This window comes from Lithobates pipiens, unplaced genomic scaffold, assembly GCF_037356315.1.
Source record: "Lithobates pipiens isolate NorthernLeopardFrog02 unplaced genomic scaffold, aLitPip1_a1.2 Scaffold_8, whole genome shotgun sequence".
In the NCBI taxonomy this organism is placed as follows: domain Eukaryota; kingdom Metazoa; phylum Chordata; class Amphibia; order Anura; family Ranidae; genus Lithobates; species Lithobates pipiens.
In genome coordinates this window covers 595,858,584-595,879,093 of record NW_027507903.1, presented here as the reverse complement: position 1 = coordinate 595,879,093, position 20,510 = coordinate 595,858,584, and the positions used below count along the sequence as shown (strand labels likewise).

General features: G+C 45.8%; 1 protein-coding gene across 1 annotated transcript in view; it reads left to right on the top strand.

Annotated features, from left to right (window-relative positions):
- The window catches only part of LOC143962293 (complement C3-like), a 298,490-nt gene that overhangs the window by 111,365 nt on the left and 166,615 nt on the right, over window positions 1–20,510 (top strand). Inside the window, 2 exon segments of the mRNA XM_077471596.1 lie at window positions 13,211–13,340; window positions 16,652–16,726. Of these exon segments, the coding sequence (XP_077327722.1) occupies window positions 13,211–13,340; window positions 16,652–16,726 (205 nt within the window).

Below are 20,510 nucleotides of genomic sequence, written 5' to 3'. Positions count from 1 at the left end.
GGCTGAATACAAATGCACGCCACACTTTTCACATATTTATTTGTAAAAACATTTGAAAACAATTTATCATTTTCCTTCCACTTCACAATTATTATGCCACTCTGTGTTGGTCTATCACATAAAATCCCATAAAATACATTTATGTTTTTGGTTGTACCATGACAAAATGTGGAAAATGTCAAGGGGTATGAATACTTTTTCAAGGCACTGTATATGGCATTTCGTATCTTAATTTTTTTTTTTTTTATTATTTTTTTTTTTTTCATTTTTAGTTTCAATATTTTTATTGATTTTATGCAAACCGAAAGAACAACAAGACATGACATGTCAGCCTTACATCATCAAGCAATACTACAGTAGATGGTTGTTAATTGACAATGACCATTAAGAAAAAGGCACATGTTATTGGTAAAAATCGGTAATACACACTGCAAGATCCAAAGCTAACAGAATAAAACATGTATTAAGCTTCGGTCAGGATCTATGTAGACACATCAGGAGACCAAATCGCCCTAACAAGAAAAACTTTGAGGGAATCTAATGGGCACGGGACTCAGCTATCCAGGAAAGTTGGCCCGTTAGCGGTAACTGAAATAAGAAGTCGTCACTGCTCGGTGATGTTATTAGGGGTGCATCTCACACCTACACCCTATTGCGGGCGGTCTAGGGAAGAGTGACAGAAGGCCCCCCACCACCCCGAAAAGGGTACTTGCTGTGGTAGGAGACCCCCCCACCCCGCCCCGACCTGGATAGGCCGACAGAGACTAGACTAGTTAAAACATAATGAAGGACTAATTATTAATAAACTAGTAGCACGGAAGACTGAGTACCTTAAGCAAGCCTGGGAAGCCAGAGCGGCACCGGGCGCAGTCTGTGCACAACAACTATAACCAACAATAACTATAGTAACCGTTACACCCTGTACCATCTATGAGGGAGTGTAAGGCCTTATAAACTATCAGGTGGGAAAATAGAACAGTCAACTGAGCAGGTATCATGGAGAGAATGGGATCAGTCCGCTCCAAGCTCGTCCTAGATCAATCCAAAAAAAAAGGGGGGTGTAGGAGAGGGGGAAGGAGGAAGGTGAAGGGGGATCAAGGGGGGGTGGGGGGGTCTACCAGGGTGTCCAAGCAAAAGGATAATTCAAGTTATAAAAATTCAAGTTATAACCCCGGAACTAGGGGGATTTTGTGGAATGTGGCCCAGGGTTCCCACACTTTCTCAAAGAAGGAGGCCTTATCCTGCATGCGACTGACCAACTTCTCTTGCGCCATAATCCAGGAGATCTTTCGTTTAACTGCCCCGAATGGGACTGTATGTTGTTTCCAGTGGGCTGCTATTGTGATTTTGGTGCCTAAAAGGATAAAGAATATAAGTTTCTGAGATGATTTATTGGCTTTGTCCACTTTGTGGTTAAGCAATGCCACTTCCGGATTTTGGGGAACCGGAAGCGATACCAGCTTGCGAATTAGGGCAAATACCCTGTTCCAAAGGCCCCTGATATGTGGGCAATAGTGATGGACGAACTTCCGACGGGACGTTTCGCGAACGCGAAACGCGAACGGACACAAACGTTCGCGAAAACGACCGTTCGCCGCGGGCTCCATTGACTTCAATGGGAGGCGAATTTCGCAAACCTTTAGGTCGAATTTGCGGCCACGGGGTAATTATTAGGGGGTAGCACGTAGTCCCACCACCTGGACAATAGCATAATACATGTATGAGGTGAATTTGGGATCGATAACTACAAGCATTTTTTTTTTATTTGGGAAATTGTTCTGACAATTCAGGACTATGGAGCTAATGAAGGCAATGGAGGAGAGGGAAGGTCAGGGACCAGGGTAGGCAAACAAGAGGGTGCAGGAGATACAGAGCACTGACAGCAGCACCGTAATACAGAGCACTGACATCAGCACCGTGACATACAGCGCTGACAGCAGCTCCGTGACATACAGCGCTGACAGCAGCTCCGTGACATACAGCGCTGACAGCAGCTCCGTGACATACAGCGCTGACAGCAGCTCCGTGACATACAGCGCTGACAGCAGCTCCGTGACATACAGCGCTGACAGCAGCTCCGTGACATACAGCGCTGACAGCAGCACCGTGACATACAGCGCTGACAGCAGCTCCGTGACATACAGCGCTGACAGCAGCTCCGTGACATACAGCGCTGACAGCAGCTCCGTGACATACAGCGCTGACAGCAGCTCCGTGACATACAGCGCTGACAGCAGCACCGTGACATACAGCGCTGACAGCAGCTCCGTGACATACAGCGCTGACAGCAGCTCCGTGACATACAGCGCTGACAGCAGCTCCGTGACATACAGCGCTGACAGCAGCTCCGTGACATACAGCGCTGACAGCAGCTCCGTGACATACAGCGCTGACAGCAGCTCCGTGACATACAGCGCTGACAGCAGCTCCGTGACATACAGCGCTGACAGCAGCACCGTAAGCAGCCCCAGGAGGAAGTCAGCACAGCACAGGGATGGTGTGATCCCCTCATAATAAGAACCCCCAGGAGGAAGTCAGCACAGCACAGGGATGGTGGGAGCCCCTCATAATAAGAACACCCAGGAGGAAGTCAGCACAGCACAGGGATGGTGGGAACCCCTCATAATAAGCAGCCCCAGTAGAAATATGACACCGCTCAACCTCTTCAAAGAGGAGGGTAGGGGCATATAGTACGGTGTGCTTTTTTGGGTCAGGGAAGTGAGCCAAATGAATTAAGAAGGTCTGTGTGCTTGATTCCAAAAATTGTTTATAGACATATACATGGTCTACTGATCACATGTGTTGAATTCCTCCGAGATCCATGCCTCATTCATTTTTAGAAATGTGAGGTAGTTAACACTGTCGTGAGCTAGGCGAGTACGCTTATCGGTCACAATCCCCCCTGCTGCGCTGAACGTCCTTTCGGACAGGACACTGGATGAGGGGCAAGCCAACAGTTCGATTGCAAATTGGGCAAGCTCTGGCCAGAGGTCAAGCCTGCCCACCCAGTAGTCTAGGGGTTCATCACTCCTCAGAGCGTCCACATCGGCCGTTAACCCAATGTAGTCGGACACCTGACGGTCTAGGCGTTCCCTGATGCTGGATCCGGATGACACCTGTCGATGGGTCGGCTGAAAGAATGACCTCATATCCGAAGTCACCAACACATCTTCAAACCGGCCTCTTCTTGCAGGCGCTGTTGGATTGGTACCCGCAAATCCTTCTCTGGGAGTGGGAATTGCTCCTCTGCCAGCGCACGCAAAAGCAGAATGCAGCATTTCTCGAAGCAAGGCCTGGAAGTGCTGCATTCTGACAGCCCTCTGCGACGGCGGTAACATTTCCGCCATTTTGTGTTTGTACCGGGGATCTAAGTACGTTGCCACCCAGTACTGGTCCTTGACCCTCATGCTTTTTATACGGGGGTCCCTATTAAAACACTGGAGCATGAAGGCCCCCATTTGCACTCAAGCGGAAGGTATGTGGTGGTGGTGGTGTTGTTGGTGGTAGTGTCTTTGGGGGTGCACATAGCAGAGAGTGAAGAAGAGGGTGCAGATCGAGAGGATGAGGAGGGTGCAGAAGAATAAGGCTGAGTGAGCCACTCAACCAAGTCTGGTGCGTCCTTTAAAGTAATTGAACGCACCTTCTGCAACTTCCCACTTTGGCTCAAGGCTGTTGCTCCTGCCCTACCCCTACCACCCCTGCGGAAGGGCCTGCCTCTTCCTCTGCCTGTCATTTTTTAAATCACCCTGTGACAAAACTCTTAGTCCCTATACCGCTGAAGGACTGCTGCAGTATAGGGCAGCGGTCAGCAGTAGTGCACGTCAACCCTATGTATTGTGGACCGATAGCGGTCCTTACAGAACAGCAGACTGTACTGCACTCAGGCCTATGTACCGTAGCACCCTATACCAAGTTACCAGTCCTTATAAAAACTTTTGTGGACCAAGCAGGTTGTGTGTTAGTGTTTAGCAGACTGTGCGTCAGTCCCTATACCGCTGAAGGACTGCTGCAGTATAGGGCAGCGGTCAGCAGTAGTGCACGGCAACCCTATGTATTGTGGACCGATAGCGGTCCTTACAGAACAGCAGACTGTAACGCACTCAGGCCTATGTACCGTAGCACCCTATACCAAGTTACCAGTCCTTATAAGAACTTTTGTGGACCAAGCAGGTTGTGTGTTAGTGATTAGCAGACTGTACGTCAGTCCCTATACCAATGAAGGACTGCTGCAGTATAGGGCAGCGGTCAGCAGTAGTGCACGGCAACCCTATGTATTGTGGACCGATAGCGGTCCTTACAGAACAGCAGACTGTACTGCACTCAGGCCTATGTACCGTAGCACCCTATACCAAGTTACCAGTCCTTATAAGAACTTTTGTGGACCAAGCAGGTTGTGTATTAGTGTTTAGCAGACTGTGCGTCAGTCCCTATACCGCTGAAGGACTGCTGCAGTATAGGGCAGCGGTCAGCAGTAGTGCACGGCAACCCTATGTATTGTGGACCGATAGCAGTCCTTACAGAACAGCAGACTGTACTGCACTCAGGCCTATGTACCGTAGCACCCTATACCAAGTTACCAGTCCTTATAAGAACTTTTGTGGACCAAGCAGGTTGTGTGTTAGTGTTTAGCAGACTGTGCGTCAGTCCCTATACCGCTGAAGGACTGCTGCAGTATAGGGCAGCGGTCAGCAGTAGTGCACGTCAACCCTATGTATTGTGGACCGATAGCGGTCCTTACAGAACAGCAGACTGTAACGCACTCAGGCCTATGTACCGTAGCACCCTATACCAAGTTACCAGTCCTTATAAGAACTTTTGTGGACCAAGCAGGTTGTGTATTAGTGTTTAGCAGACTGTGCGTCAGTCCCTATACCGCTGAAGGACTGCTGCAGTATAGGGCAGCGGTCAGCAGTAGTGCACGGCAACCCTATGTATTGTGGACCGATAGCGGTCCTTACAGAACAGCAGACTGTACCGCACCCAAGCCTATGTACCGTAGCACCCTAGACAGACCAAGTTACCAGTCCTGATAAAGAGCTTTGTGGAACAAGTGAGTTGTGAATGATTAGCAGACTGCAGCAGAAGGGCAGCAGTCAAGTATAATATTCTTTCTATATTTGGAAGAAAGAATATTATACGTGTACAAGCCTATTACCGTACCACTGATACCAGTCCTGAAAAGAACCTTTGTGGAACTAATAGTAACAGCAAGTCTTTAAAATTATCCTCACTGCCTGACACACTGCTTCCTGCCTGTCCCTATACAAATTGGCAAAAAAGAGTAGGCTGGAACGATTAGCTGGAACAGCTCTTTTGTGGACCTGATAGTAACAGCTAATGATGATGATGATGATGATGATGAAGAAAGACTAATCTGGCTGAGCTGTCCCTAAAATAGCAGCATACAGCGCTCTGTCCCTTTATCTAAACTGACAAAAGAAACTCAGGCTGCTGACCTAACACCTATACCAGTCCTGAAAAGAACTTTTGTGTACCAAATAGCTAGCGTTTTCTCTGTCCCTACTCCACACAGGATCCTTTCCCTACAGTGACAGAAGAAAGAATGTAAAATGGCCACCGGATCGGGTGTATTTATAGGTTAGGGGGAATGTCCAAGTGTCCATGAGCTGTCATGTCTCAATTGGTTGTCCTGTAACACATGATAAACGTGTCACGAAAGGTTAAAGTTCTTGTATACATTAAACACGTAAGTCCGCCGGGGCGAACGACGGAAAAAGGCGTTCGAACCCGCGGACGGCGAAAGTCGGAAATTCGCCGCGAAACGACCGCCGGGCGAAACGTTCGTCCATCACTAGTGGGCAAGTCCACCATGTGTGGAGCAATGAACCTATATGTCCGCAGCCACGGAAACAAAGAGGAGACGCCTCCGGAAAGATCTGTGCCAGTCGGGCGGGAACCCTGTACCACCTAGTGACAAGTTTAAGGCTAGCTTCAATCAGGGACACGTTGAGGATCCCAGTGAAAGATCTTTGGAAACAGGAGTACCATAGGTCACTATCCCATGAAATATTGAGATCATTTTCCCAGGCTAATGCATAGGTAGGTTTGGCCGTAACAGAAGCTAGAGCTGTATAAATCGTAGAGATCCCTCCCCTTTGACTCGCTATGTCCGAACACCATGACTCGTATGTCGTGATAGTAGGAGGATTTGGTCTATCGGGCCATTTGGAGTGCAAGAAATGGATTAGTTGGGAGAATCTAAATCGTTCGGTTAGGGGCATCTCGAGTTTTTTCAGACAGAAAGAAAGTGAGACAGGGCCTGAAGCGTTAAAAAAATTGCCAATCCTGAGTAGTCCTTTGTTGAGCCACCAACTAAAGGCTAGGATATTCATACCCGGCGGGAAGTCTGGATTGTGAAAAACATGCGTTAACGGCCTTAATTTGGAGATCAATGCAGGGTTTTTATGTAACCGATCACATAGGGCTAGCGAATGGGAGAGGGTGGGAGACATGATAGGGGGTCGGCTTCTAGGCAGAGCCCAGATGAGATAGTCAATGGTGTAATGGGGGGCAGCCAGTCTTTCAATAGCAACCCAATCAGGTTTGGGGCCCCGGGAATAAACCATAGAGATCTGGGTTAATTGTGCTGCTTGGTAATACCACCAAATGTTAGGTAGCGCTAAGCCTCCCTGCTTTTTGAGTCTATACAATAATTGTTTTGATCCTCTGCAACCCTTGGGGCCCCAGATGAATTGAAGAATTTTAGATTGAAGTGGTTGGAGTTGGGCTTTCTGTACGGCGAGAGGAAGGGATCTGAACAGATACAGGATACGGGGAAGAAGGGTCATCTTGACTGCAAAGATACGACCTAGCCAGGAGAGACCGAGATGGGACCAGGTTAGTAAATCTGCAGATAATTTTGCAAGGGCGGAAGGATAATTGGCCGAGTAGAGAGTGTTCATATTAGATGTTAGGTAGATGCCCAGATAAGGTAAGGAATCGAGACACCATGTAAAAGGGAAATGATTCTGTAGTGTATTTACTATAGGCAGGGGAACTGAGACATTGAGTGCTAGGGATTTTGATGCATTCATTTTTAGACCCGAGGCTAGTCCAAATGCTTCCAAGAGGGCAAAAACATTAGGTGTGGAGATCAGTGGGGAAGTTAAAAAGAGGAGGAGATCATCCGCGAATAAAGCACATTTGTGTTCTTGTGGACCACAACGGACTCCTCTAATGTCAGGGTGAGTTCTAATGGCAACAGCTAGAGTCTCTATAGCGATGGCGAACAGCAGGGGTGATAGTGGGCACCCCTGTCTGGTGCCTTTTTTGATGTTGAACGTCTCTGAGTAACAGCCTTGTAGATGGACTTGTGCGCTTGGGGTAGAGTACAAGGCTTTGAGAGTCCCCAGAAAAAGGGGACCAAAGCCCCATTTCTCTAGGACTCGAAACAGAAAGGGCCACGTCAGCGTATCAAAAGCCTTTTGCAAGTCAATGGACAACAAAAAGCCATCCTGTGAGGTTCCGCCATCCCAATGTGAGTTAAGAATAGAAATGATATCCACTGCTCGCCTGATTTGGTCCGGACCTTGTCTCCCCGGGATAAAGCCCACCTGATCCTTGTGAATATATTGTGAAATAAATGATGAGATCCTATTAGAAAGCACCTTAGTTAAGATTTTTAGGTCATTGTTGATAAGCGAAATTGGGCGATAATTTTGCACCAAGGATGCGTCCTTGCCAGGTTTAGGAATGACAGAAACATAGGCTAAGTTCAGGGCTTTATCCAAGGGAGAGCCAGACCGAATGGAGTTGAAGAAATCGACCAAAAAGGGGGCAAGGACCGGGGCAAATTTTTTATAATATCCCACAGAGAAGCCATCAGGACCAGGGGCAGAATTACTTTTAAGATGTTTGATCACCTCTAGGACTTCAGTGACCAAAATTGGGTCCTCTAGTAGGTTCGCATGGTCTGGTGACAATTTTGGGAGGGAGACAGTATCCAAGAATTGATCCACGGAGGGTTGTGGATTATCCTCATCATCTTTATATAGGGAGGAGTAAAATTTATGAAAGGATGACATGATGCGGAGGGGATTCTGTGTTAGAATTCCGTCCTGATCTCTAATTTTCGGGAACGCCGAAGGACGAGGCCTCGGGGATAATTTGGCTGCAAGTTTAGAACCTATCTTGTCTTTCTGATAATAAAACCTGGCCCGGACCATCTTAAGTGTTTCTCAGCCTCGGTGGTGAGAGCCAAATTGAGCGCAGTCCTAGCTGCTTGCAGGGCTTCCAGGGATTCTCTAGTGGGGGTACGTTTATGGGCTTTGCTTAGTAATCGGAATTCCTTGGATAGAGAGTCTACGTGAGCCTTCCTCCCTCTTTTTAGTTGGGACGAGATTTGGATGATTCTCCCCCTGATCACAGCTTTATGTGCAGCCCAGACAACTTCTGGGGCTGTATGGGGATCCTTATTAAGGGAGAAGTATTCCTTTATGGCAGTGGAGATGTCTGCACTATGAGCTGGGTCACTAAGGAGACCCTCGTTAAGTCGCCACGTGAATCTATTGCTGAGGTTGTGGGTGGACTGAACGTGAAGTAGTACAAGCGAATGGTCAGATAGTGATGTGTCCCTGATTTCCGATTTTAAGGCCAATGGAATAGTGTGTGATTGCACAAAAATGTGATCAATCCTGGCATGTACCTGGTGGGGGGCTGAGTAATGTGTGAAGTCTTTACATGTGGGGTTCTTTTCTCTCCATATGTCCACTAAGCCTCTCGAGTGTAGGGTAGCCGCTATCTTAGTGCTCTGTTTAGGAGGTTTTCTGTTGCGAGCTGACCCTTTTCCTGTTTTATCCAGGGAATGGTCAAATGGGATGTTAGTATCACCCCCCATTATTACTTTACCCTCTAGTAGAGGGTCCAACGTGGACATCATGGAGTGAAAGAAAGCTGATTGTCCCTTATTAGGGGCATAGTACGACACAAATGAGTAGATATTTCCTTCCAGGGATCCCTTAACCAAAACAAACCTGCCTTCCTTGTCTCTAAATATGTCCGTAGCGGTGAATCTAAGGTATTTAGATATGCATATTGCGACCCCTTTTGTTTTGTTTTTGGCGTTAGCCAGGAAGAAGAGGGGAAATCTACTATGTAGGAAGGAGGGATTAAACGTGGATTTGAAGTGAGTTTCCTGCATGAGAATTACATCAATCTTTTGGGCTTGGTATAATTGAAATAGTTTTCTCCTTTTGATGGGAGAGTTCATCCCCTGCACATTATGTGTTGCTATACAGAAGGAAGGGGGGGTGCTTGATCAGGCATAGCAAGTCAGAGGGAATAGCCAGTATGTTATATAGGGATCTCTTACCATATCCTTGCGAAGAGAGGGACCATCCTGGCTTAGGAAGGCCTCAGCAAAAGGAAGTGAAGCTGTCAGCTTAGAGGAGCCCTGGTAGACCCGGGAGAAGAGGGGAGGAAAAAAGGGGTAAGGGAAGAGTTGACTGATCCTGCAGAGAAAGAGCAAAAGACATCTTAACCACCTGAAAGCTATGGATATCTTTGAGAGAACAAAAACAGATAAAACACATACAATACATGAAACAATCTGCAGGGGAGGATGACACACGTCAGTCCCCTGCATGTAAGGCCCGAGAAGCCTAGTCTCGGGAAAAAGTCCCAAAAAGGGAAAAGTGTGGGAGCCTCTGAGTGAGGGGAAGAAAAGGCCCGTCACTCGGAGACTGGTGGGGGCGCAGTGCAAACCACCCCGACCGGGACCCACCTAAGGCCCAATGCCCCTTCAAATGAAATGAGGGGCATCTTAAAACCCGCTTAATAAAAAAATATGAAAAACCAAGCAAATAAAAAAAAAACTGTAGAACAAGAATGGGAAAACAATCACAAGTGGGAGAGCCGTAAGCTTGCGATAGCTATCGAAAGCCACGTGGAGAAGAGCCGTCGCTCGTAGTATCAAAACCCATCTAGGGATAAGACGTAAAAGGAGGAAACCAATAGCTAAAACACAAAACAGGCATTAAAAAAAAAAAAAAAAAAAAAGGGAGGGGATTTCAAAAGTCATGTAGGAAGTCTGTGGTAGTGCGGATCGCACCCGTCTGAGAAGGAATGTACCCTTGCAAAAAAGGGGGGGAGAAAAAGGAGAATGCGCAAAATACGCGCTGTAACCATGGAATCTAAAACAAAGAGTTATTAGCATAAAAAGGTAATCATTGTCGACATATTCAAAGTCTGTCTTTCAAGTTGGGCGTCCATCCTTGGGACGTTTCGCCTTCTGCTTTTGCCAGAGGGGCTTGTCGGGGCTTGCAGGGGGAGGCCTCTTCGCAGAACTGGAAGACTTGGGATCCGCAGGGTCAGCAGGAGAGTGAGAGATGAGGCCCAATTGAAGAAGCAGGCGTTCGCCATCGGTGAAGTTGGAGAAGCCATATTGTTTATTGGAATAAGTGAAGTGCAGTCTGAACGGGAAAGCCCAGCGATAAGCTATGGAGTTTTGTGTTAAAATTTGTAAGAGTGGTTTCAAGGATCTCCGCAGCTGGATCGTGTATGGGGATAGATCCGAGAAGATTTGGACTGGATGGCCCTGGAAGGATAGATTTTCAGTTTCTCTGGCCTTGCGCATGACTTCTTCCTTAGTTTTAAAGAAGTGGGGTTTGACCACAATGTCTCTGGGTAGGCCATCTTGGCGAGGGGGTTGAAGTGCTCGGTGAGCGCGATCTAGCTCTAGACGATGGTCAGGCAGATCAGGTAATAGTGACGAAATAAAGGCGCGTACCACCGCGTCTGTTTCTTTAAAAGATTCAGGTAGGCCTCGGAGCCTAAAATTATATCGGCGATTCCTGTTTTCGAGGTCATCTAATTTAGAGTAAGCGGTGTCCAGCTGTTCCTGTAGTTCAGAGATCCTGTCAGTATTTTGTATGGTTCTGGCAACAGTCTGGTCAGTTTTAAGTTCTATTGCCTCAATCCTGGCCCCAAGTTGCTGTAGGTCAGCTTGAATGATTGAGGTAATATGGGATGCGTTCTGAGCAAGGCCTCTGGATAGCATTTGGGAGAATGTCTCTAGCAGGGCAGGGATATCAGTGGGATTAGTCTGGATAGATGTGGCAGCCCCACGCGCCGCCGGAGAGGAGAGATAGTCCTCCATAGGAGTGAGCGGGGATCCCCCATGAAATCTCCCCAGCAATGATTCCGTGGATGCTGGGGATGAAAGTGATGGCAGCAGGTAACTCACAGAATGAAGATTTGGATCCGTGGAGTTAGGGCCTGACGGGAGTCGATCCGCGATGGATGGCATCGGATGAAGACGAAGGCCTTGTGCGACGGGAGCGGCGTCCGCCATTATGGCGGTGGATGCGGCCTGGAACTCCGGAGTCAGCCGCCGGGATAAGCTGCGTCTCGCCGTGATGAACGAACGTTAAGTAGGTGGCTCTGATCCGCGGGGACGAGAGGGTGAATTTGCGGTATTGAGCTCTTCTCCGTGTGGCTCAAAGGCTGCGGATCACGGTCGGGGCGAACGGAGCCCTCAGGACATGCGACCGTCCATGGAGCTGCCGCGCATGCGCCCTTGTATCTTAATTTTAAGTAAACAGGTAGAGCTTTGAGGTCATGTTTTCCTGGTTGATCTTACCCAATGTTTACAGAGGTCAATAGCTTAAGCTGAAATTTAGACACATAAGAGAATGAGTGAGATCAGTGACTTCTCCCTTTCCTTTCTGTCATATGGAGATTTAGTGTTAAGATACTAATTGCTGACATCCAGCAAAAGCAGGTGTGACAAGATTTGTGTAGCTGCACAGGAGAGTGAGCCCAAGCCAAGTGCAATTATAATATTTATTAAAGTATATGTAAACCCCCACCTTGCAAAACAAATCATTCAGTTTAATATAGAAATTAATAGATTTAAAAAAACATGATAAATAACTTTTTTCCCTTTTTTATGAGTGATCACTAGTGTTGGGCTCAGGCGTGTTTGGATCAAACCTGCCAGAAAGCCGTACTGCACATCACAGGCAGTGAGGCATTTCCTGACCGGAAGCTGCACATACACACTCTGCCCATGATTGGTGGTGTGCAGTGCTGACTTCCTTGTGGGTTAGATCTGAATACATCTGAGCCCATTACTAGTGATCACATACCCTGTGTTCTCAGCTGCATAGGAGAGCTGGAGGAGGAGAAACTGCAGCACAGTGAACTTCCAAGTGAATGGCTGTGCAGTGGGGGCATGTCAGCACATGTCTCATAGTTGGAGGAGAGCAGGCTGAGTTCCCAGCACAGCTAGAAAACTGAAAATGCTGTGCTCAGATGCTTAGCGTGGTCAGTTTTTAATAGGACATCTGGGAGACTGGCAGAAACACCAGGCATTTCCCACAATACAAGCAATACAAAGAGAACAGGATACTTTTTATACAAGTACATGGTGCAGCAGGCACATATCAGGTATATGAAAGGTTAGGTTTACATATTATTTTATAGCACAGCATACGACAAAACCATCTAACACCACAAACAGTATACAAGCGTTAGCGAAACACACTTGGCAAGTAAAACCCAATGGAAAAACTACGTAACAAAGTGAATATGATATACTATATACAAAGCAAGGGGAGAGATCGGGTAAGGCTAGGTCAGGCAAGGAATGCAAGGAACATCAGGTAAGACGGGTCAGGAAGTGGGTTAAATATAAAGGAAACAGGTAGAGGGATCAGGTCCAAGGCTGCAAGAGTCAGGGTAGCAGGCGCACAAGCACACATCATTGGTTGAAGGGCAGCAGGATCAAGATGTTTGGAGCACAGGGGAAACCTCTAAGGCACTGTGGTAAATCTAGAAGAGGGGCTGAATATCCTTGCAGCCAGCTGCTGTGGGACACCCGTTGGTGGACACTGGGACTACTCCCTTGAGATCTGAGAACCACAGTGCCACCAGCAGGTGATCCAGTTTCTGAAATTTGGCAAGAGAGATTGTAAAGTCAAACGGCTTCTGCTGTGTGCTTTCTTTTTTGTGAGTCCCATATCATGTGTAAAGGCTTTGACAAAATCTGACAAAAATGTAAAATTCTTCTATTTCCCAAACCTGCAAAAAATAAATAAATAGAGTTGACCGCTGTTTGGATTTAACATCACTTGGTACTTTTACAGGCTCATTTATACAGATCTGTGAGACTTTTGATTAATTTAGACCTCAGTACAGGACACAGAAACAGTAGGAAACTATGTGAAATCTACATTTCTCTATCTCTCAGGTATGGGACATTGTGGAGAAGTCTGACATTGGCTGCACTCCAGGTAGTGGTGCTAATAACATGGAAGTATTTTATGATGCTGGACTTGCTGTAGAGTCAAATTTTGGAATGGCCACGAAACAGAGAACTGGTAAGTACAAGGAATTGCTTTAATCCTTCAACTTTTCATACCTTAACCCCATGACACCACAGCCTTTGGTCACTTTAATACATTTATACTATTCTGTTTTTTTTTTTTTTTAATATCACTACAAAACCTCATTCTTGGCTTGCTTAAAGAAACCATTTTTTTTACTTACCTTTTGTATTTTTTTCTCAGTGGAATTCTGTCACATCTGAAATATAAAGTACAGACGCAGTCCATTTCAATAAGTGTACAGTAAACACCTGTAGAGATCAAATCCAACATCTTATAGGATGTTGTGAGGCTCCTAGCCAAAGGAGCTTATGTACTTCCAGGCTACATCTTTTATTTTTTCCAAGAAAGCCCAGCATTACTTGCTGACCATCACACCTCTATACAAGCTTGTTGGACATCCCATTCTAATATGAATTTTCCCACTCCCTCCACACAAACTCTTTGTTGCTATATTAGCCTTCATTATTCTGGGAAGGCTTTCCAGAATATTTTGGAGTGTTTCTGTGGAATATGTGCTCATTCACCCAACAGAGCATTCTTGAGGTCGGACTGATGTTGGACAAGTAGAGCTAGCCCACAAATTGTGTTCTAATTTACCGCAAAAGGTGTTCAGTAGAGTTTAGGTTAGGGCTGGATGCAGGCCACTCGAGTTCCTCCAAACCACACTCATCCTTTCATGCTTTTTTTTACTTAGCTTTGGGTACAGGGGCAGAGTCATTCTGAAACACAAAACAACCTTCACCAAACTGTTACCACAAGGTTGGACATGCACAATCATCCAAAATATCTTTGTATGTTGCAGCATTACCAGTACCCTTTAATGGAAACATCTCAACTCAATAATTTGATTAGGTGTTCGCGTACATTTAGTCAAACAGTGTATTTTATAACTGTTTCTTTATTATCACACTTATGTATTTTAAACATTACTGTTAAACCCATAAAAAGAAGGGAAGAAGCTTTAATACTGAGAAAGTTGCTGTTTTTTTTACAAGAGTCAGTAGTGAACCAGGACTTTTTTGTCAGAGAAAAGGTGCAGAAACTGACACATCAAGGTTGCTGCAGCTAGGCCTCAGTAGAATGCCTTATAACAAGCAGGGCCCGCGGGCCCCTATGGTGTAGCAAAAAAAGTTCTAGTGCTAGCTGCCCTCCTAGGTGGACTACTGATCCCAGTCAGTCCTCTTCAGATCCTGGCTGCAAATGCCTACCTTCCCCACCCATTAAACCACAGTCCTTACTGGCTCTACATCCATTTTAGTTAGCATCCTCCCAATCTGCTCCGGCATGCCTCCCCAGTGTTCCTGGCTGTGTGTTACTCACGTACACCTGGTGGATATCTACAGGAGACTTGCCCGGCAGTACTATCCCACTGTCCTCTCCTATGCCTGTTAAGGACACCCCTTAGGTTGTGTGGGGTTCCTGTTCAGCTCCGAGCCCCTGGCCAAGATCACCCCCCCCCCCCCCCCCCAGTTGACAGCTTCCTCAAAGTCCCCGACAGCCTAATACTCCATCTCCAGTTCTTCCACCAACAACTCCTCCCCAACTGGGCTGACCCCTAGCTTTTCTCTAGGCCTACTTAAATTTACCTGCACTACAGAGAAAAATCTACCAAAGGTAGGGGTGCTACACTAACAACATGTGAGTGCAGGCTGCCAGCGTGGGCTTCAGGGGAGCTTCCCACATGAGACTAGAGTGTCTGTCCAGCTGTATAGATCCCCTGCCTCTTTTGCTGTCATATAGAGAGTTTCAGGTCATGGAGGTTGTATGCTGCTGCAGGGAAAGGAGCACTGTCACTTGTAGCCATGCTTCTGTATTTATAAGTGACAGAAGAGATCAGCGAGCAAGTTACCAGCACCAGAGGTGGCAGAAAAGAATTCCGCCAAGAAATTCTAGCTGAAAAAAAGCCCTGGTGACAACCTTTCATACTTTTGCACATTTTCCAGTCAAGCATAAATGTTCAGTCTAGACTGGCAATCTTGTTATATAACAAGTGGAGCCTTTCTGTGAAATCCCCGTTAAGGTGTATCTAAACTCAAAAAGAAAAATTTTATGTATTGCAGCCTACAAGTCCTTAGATGTGGTGGTTGCACTAGTTCTTCTTTTTTTTTTTTCCAAGCTTGTTATCTTTATTTTAATTTGGTGATTGAGCCAATAACATACATCTAGCCCCAACATTTACTCACTCTTCTATATTAGACAACAGGAACAAAATAGGACCATGACATAGCTGGGTGTGGTTCTGTAGTCCTCAGAGGCTACTAGGAATAATAATAGTTAGCACATGCAGAGAGCACAGGATGTTGTCAGCTCATAAGATTTTGTCATGATCACCAGGTATTGTATTACCACTATAGCTGAAGGACAGCTACAGCACAGTTGTCCAGTTCTAGGATGGTGTCAACAAATGTCCTACCAGCAGCATGCCCCCTGTGCGCTTCCTGCGGTGCACATCAGGCATGCCCCCTGTGCGCTTCCTGCGGTGCGCATCAGGCATGCCTCCTATGGTGCGCATTGGGCACACTCTGTGACCGCCATGTCCTTTGGACACCGCTGATCACAGATCAGGGTCAAGGGCCAATCACAGCAGCCCTTTTCCATGTGAACAGCTGTGTCCAATCAAATGTAAATAGACTAATCGGTTATCAGCAGTCCTTTTCTCAGATACTGTGTCTGTAGAAGGAAAGGAGAGCTGTTAACTGGCAAGCCTGTCAGCACATTGATTACACTGATAATCAGGGCAGTGATCATCAATGTTATGATTATTAGTGCCTCCTCATCAGTGCCTGTTAGTGCTGCCTATCAATGCCCATTAGTTCTGCTTATGAGTGCCCATTAGTGACACCTGTCAGTGCAGCCTCATCAGTGTAGCCTATCAGTGCCCATTAGTGCAGCCTATCATTGCCCATCAGTGCAGCCTCATCAGCGAAAAAAGAAAAAATCACTTATTTGCAAAATGACATAACAGAAACAAAAAAAAAAAAAAATGTCTTTCTAAATTTTTCATTTGTTTAATAAAAAAATTAAAAATCCCAGCAGTGATTCAGTGCCAACATAAGAAAGCACTGAAAAAATCATATTTGAATTTTCATCCATAGTGCGACAGCATTAAAAGCTGAACATCGGCCTGTGCAGGAAGGGTGTGAAAGTGCCTGGTATTGAAGTGGTTAAACAGATATAATAAAACACTTGTAATGGTATATTTAACAGAACAATGCTTGACTGATGAGCCACTTATTTTTAAGGTTTTAGATACACATTTTAACTTAGTTGTTAAAGCAGATGTAATATGTTCATTTTCACAGATACATCATGTGATGCCAGCAAAAGCCGAAAGCGTAGGTCATCTGCAGCACTGATTGAAATGAAGAACCAAAAAGGTGAGCAGAGAAATGACATACAGTAATGGGTGACACAATTTATTTAAAGTGCATAATTTAGATGATATAACTTGAATTTAAATTACATATATGCTCTTACTGTTAAAGTATCTGTAATTTGACTAGCCATTCCAATGATAAATTATTGCAGGCCAGTACGGTCACACTGATATTTCCTGGGATAGCATTGTTGCCATATAGGTCAGCTACCTGGATTGAACTGATAATGCTGATTCACTTTGAGTTCTATGAACCAAATTCATATGATATTTTTAATGGACAATCATGATATGTTTCCAAGTCTATTTTGTGTGATTAACTGTATATGTTATGTTTATTTTTGGCCCTGAAGAAGGAGATACAGATCTTCAAAATGTGTTGGCTTACTTCTAAACATTCAGTAAGGTATTCTGCATGATTAAAGCCCAACTCTGGGCAATTTTTTTTACTTATGCAGTGGGGCTGTGCCCGCATTGCATTGGTTAACTGCTTGTTTTTTGTCAAGGGGTGAACACAGAGCCTATACTCACTCAATCCTTCGATCCTCCGGTGTCAGAAACCATGAAATCTGACCAAGACAGAAGTACAGTTAAATCACGCTAGTTTAATAATAAAAGTAAAAAGAACAAACGTAGTCAAAACATAGGCAAAGTTCAGTATTCGGAACGGATAGTCGGCCAAGCCAGAAGTCAGGGATCAAAGTAGTGGAACAGCAAGCAGAATCCAGAGCCAAAAGTGATGTCAGCAAAGCCAGTCTTTAAACAGGAATGCAGGAAATGTTTCTTGTGATGTTGACCAAGGCGAAGGCAGAGCTCCTCTGGACAGGACGGCTTAAGTAGGCAGGACTGACAAGCAGGATATCAACAACAGCTGAGTAACTGTGGAGAGAGATGGGAGCTGGCAATTAGCGGACAGCTGAGTTGCCAGCTCAGAGAAGGAAGGGCCGAGCCCAGCCCTGACAGTGCCCCCTGCTCAACGACCCCTCCCCCTTGGAGGACCACCAGCCTTGAGGGAAAAAACATCTATGGAAATCCCGGTGGAGAACAGGGGCATGTACATCTGAGGATGAGACCCAAGAGCATTCCTCCGGACCGTACCCCTTCCAATGCACCAGGTACTGTATGCAAACCTATGGGAGTCAACAATGGACTGTACTTCATACTCCTCATGCTTCTCAACCTGTACAGGGTGATGATATGGCACCGAGGTGGTAAAGTGGTTGCAGACCAAAGTTTTTAATAAGGAGACATGAAATACATTCAAAATACGTATATTAGAAGGAAAGCCTAATGCGTAAATCACTAGGTTAATTCTGCGAAGAATACGAAAAGGCCCAATAAACCAAGGTGCGAACTTCAATGAGGGAACACGAAGTCGGAGATTGCGAGATGACAGCCAGACCCTGTCCCCAACCTGGTAGGAAGGCTTAGGCATGGAGTCTGTACCTATCATTAGCAAGACGCAAAGCCTCCTGGACTTGTGCCCAAGTGGAATGAAGACCACAGAGATGCTCCTCTAAAGCAGGAATACTCTGCGGAACAAACAAGTCAGGCAACATGGAAGATTGGAAACCATCATTCGCCATAAACGGGGACAATCGGGAAGCAGAATTCAAGGCACTTTTGTGAGCAAACTCTGTCCATGGTAATAGGGCTGACAAGTTGTTATGATGGTCAGAAATATAGCAACATAGGAATTGCTCCAAGGACTGATTGGCTCGTTCTGTGGCCCCATTAGACTGTGGGTGATATGCAGAGGAAAAAGCAAGCTGAATTCCCAACTGTGCACAAAAGGCTTGCCCGAACTGGGACACAAACTGACTATCCCTGTCCGAGGGGTAGCCCATGTAAGCGAATCAAAGGGGTTAAGCCCCACTAAAGTGCTCAAGTGTATAAAATTACTCAAATGTATATAAGAAAACACAAATAACCAATGTATATATACAAAACACAGTTAGCGGAATATCATTCGTGATAAAATATAAAAGTGGTCAAACACATAAAGTGCTAAGTGCATATAAGACAAAAAGCAAAAAAAATGCAAAAAAAAATAAAAAATCAACAAATAACACAATAGTCCAACTGGGGGAATATTGTAGTGAAGGTTCAAAATGCAGAGATAAAGTGACTTAGTGCTTGCACGTGCAAAAAAGGGGTGCTTTCTCTACTTCAGTATATACTGAAGTAATTTTATACACTTGAGCACTTTAGTGGGGCTTAACCCCTTTGATAGTGGATTAAATTCACGGGAAATATGACACTTCAATTCTAAATGGATATTTTTTCACCTTGGTTTTTAGATACGGTTTTATATATTTATGTGTTCTTTGGGCAGCCCAGAGTGTGTCTATATATAACATAAGGAGTAAAAGTTTTACATCTGCTTTTTTTCTTTAATTTTTTATTTTTTTTTTTTCTGGTAGCGCAGCACTATTCTTTTACTATTTATACCATTTATATGAGAGTGTGTCTCGTGCAAGTGCTTGCTGCACCTAGTAATTAGAATTAACTACTTCTTATAGCACAGGAGCCCTAACAAAAAATACCATGTAAGAGAATGATCTCCTTAGCAAAAATGGAAGCCAGTTCCTTAGAAGTGGGCAGCTTCATAAGTGGAATACAATGACACCTCTTTGAGAACCAGTCAACCACCATAAGGATAACTGGCCACCAGAATTGTTGGGAAATGGCCCAAATGAGTTGATTCTTCCTAGGGTGGCCAGCTGCCTTGGGAGAACGGTATGTCTGGAGCACGGCAGTATGGAGACTCTCTGGGACAAAGAAGCGGTCACAAGGTTTCTCAGGAGGAGCATGGACCTGAGCAGCAAGAATTTTGTCACCCAAAGGAGAAGTGAGAGCGATACAAACCATAGCCAGAATACGATCAGGAGGAATCGCAGGAACCGGAACCGACTCCAACTTGGAAGAGGAGGAAAATTGTCGTGACAAGGCATCAGCCCTTACATTCTTAGTAAGAATGAGACAAGTAAGAATGAGACATTCTTAGGTAAGAATGAGACAATGTAATTGAAACTTGACAAGAAAATCTCATAATTGCACTCCGCAGGCGACAATTTCTTGGAAAAGTAGCCCCAAGGATGCATAGCGCTCTCAGAGGTAGGACATTGAGACAGAAGGGCGCAAACACCAGTCTCAGAAGCATCAACCTTGAGGATGAATGGTAATGTAGGATCAGGATGTGCCAACACAGGAGCAGAAACAAAGGCAGCCTTGATACTCTCAAAGGCCTTAATGGACTCCGGAGACCAACTCTGTGGGTTACCGTCCTTTCTGGTCATATTAGTCAGGGGCTTGACTAGAGATGAGAAGTTACGAATAAACTTCCGATAATAGTTGGTAAAGCCCAGGAAACATTAATATTACAATTGGACGGCTGGGGGCGTGGTCGGATGTGGGAGTGAGTGAGTGAGTGCTGGGCGCGCTGGTCTCGTCTCCCCTCACTCTCCCTTGATGGGATGAAATCGGCCGGTAATGGAAGCGGCGTGCCGGGTTTAACATAGTGGCCTCCCCATCCCTGAGCTCGTGGAAACCACCAACCCACTTGGTACAGCGCCTGTGATGTTGGAGATAGCAGAGGGAGTTCTCGCGGGTACTCGTACTATCACGAGCCCTAAATTCGGCTGGTCAGCGGCGTGATACGAGGAAGGAACCAAAGGAATTCGTGGGAACCCTTCGGACCCTGCATAGTGGTCCCAGTACATCGTGAGCCCTGCTGTAGCAACCCGGCAGAGCGGGCAGCCTGCAAACAGAAGAACGCAGCAAGT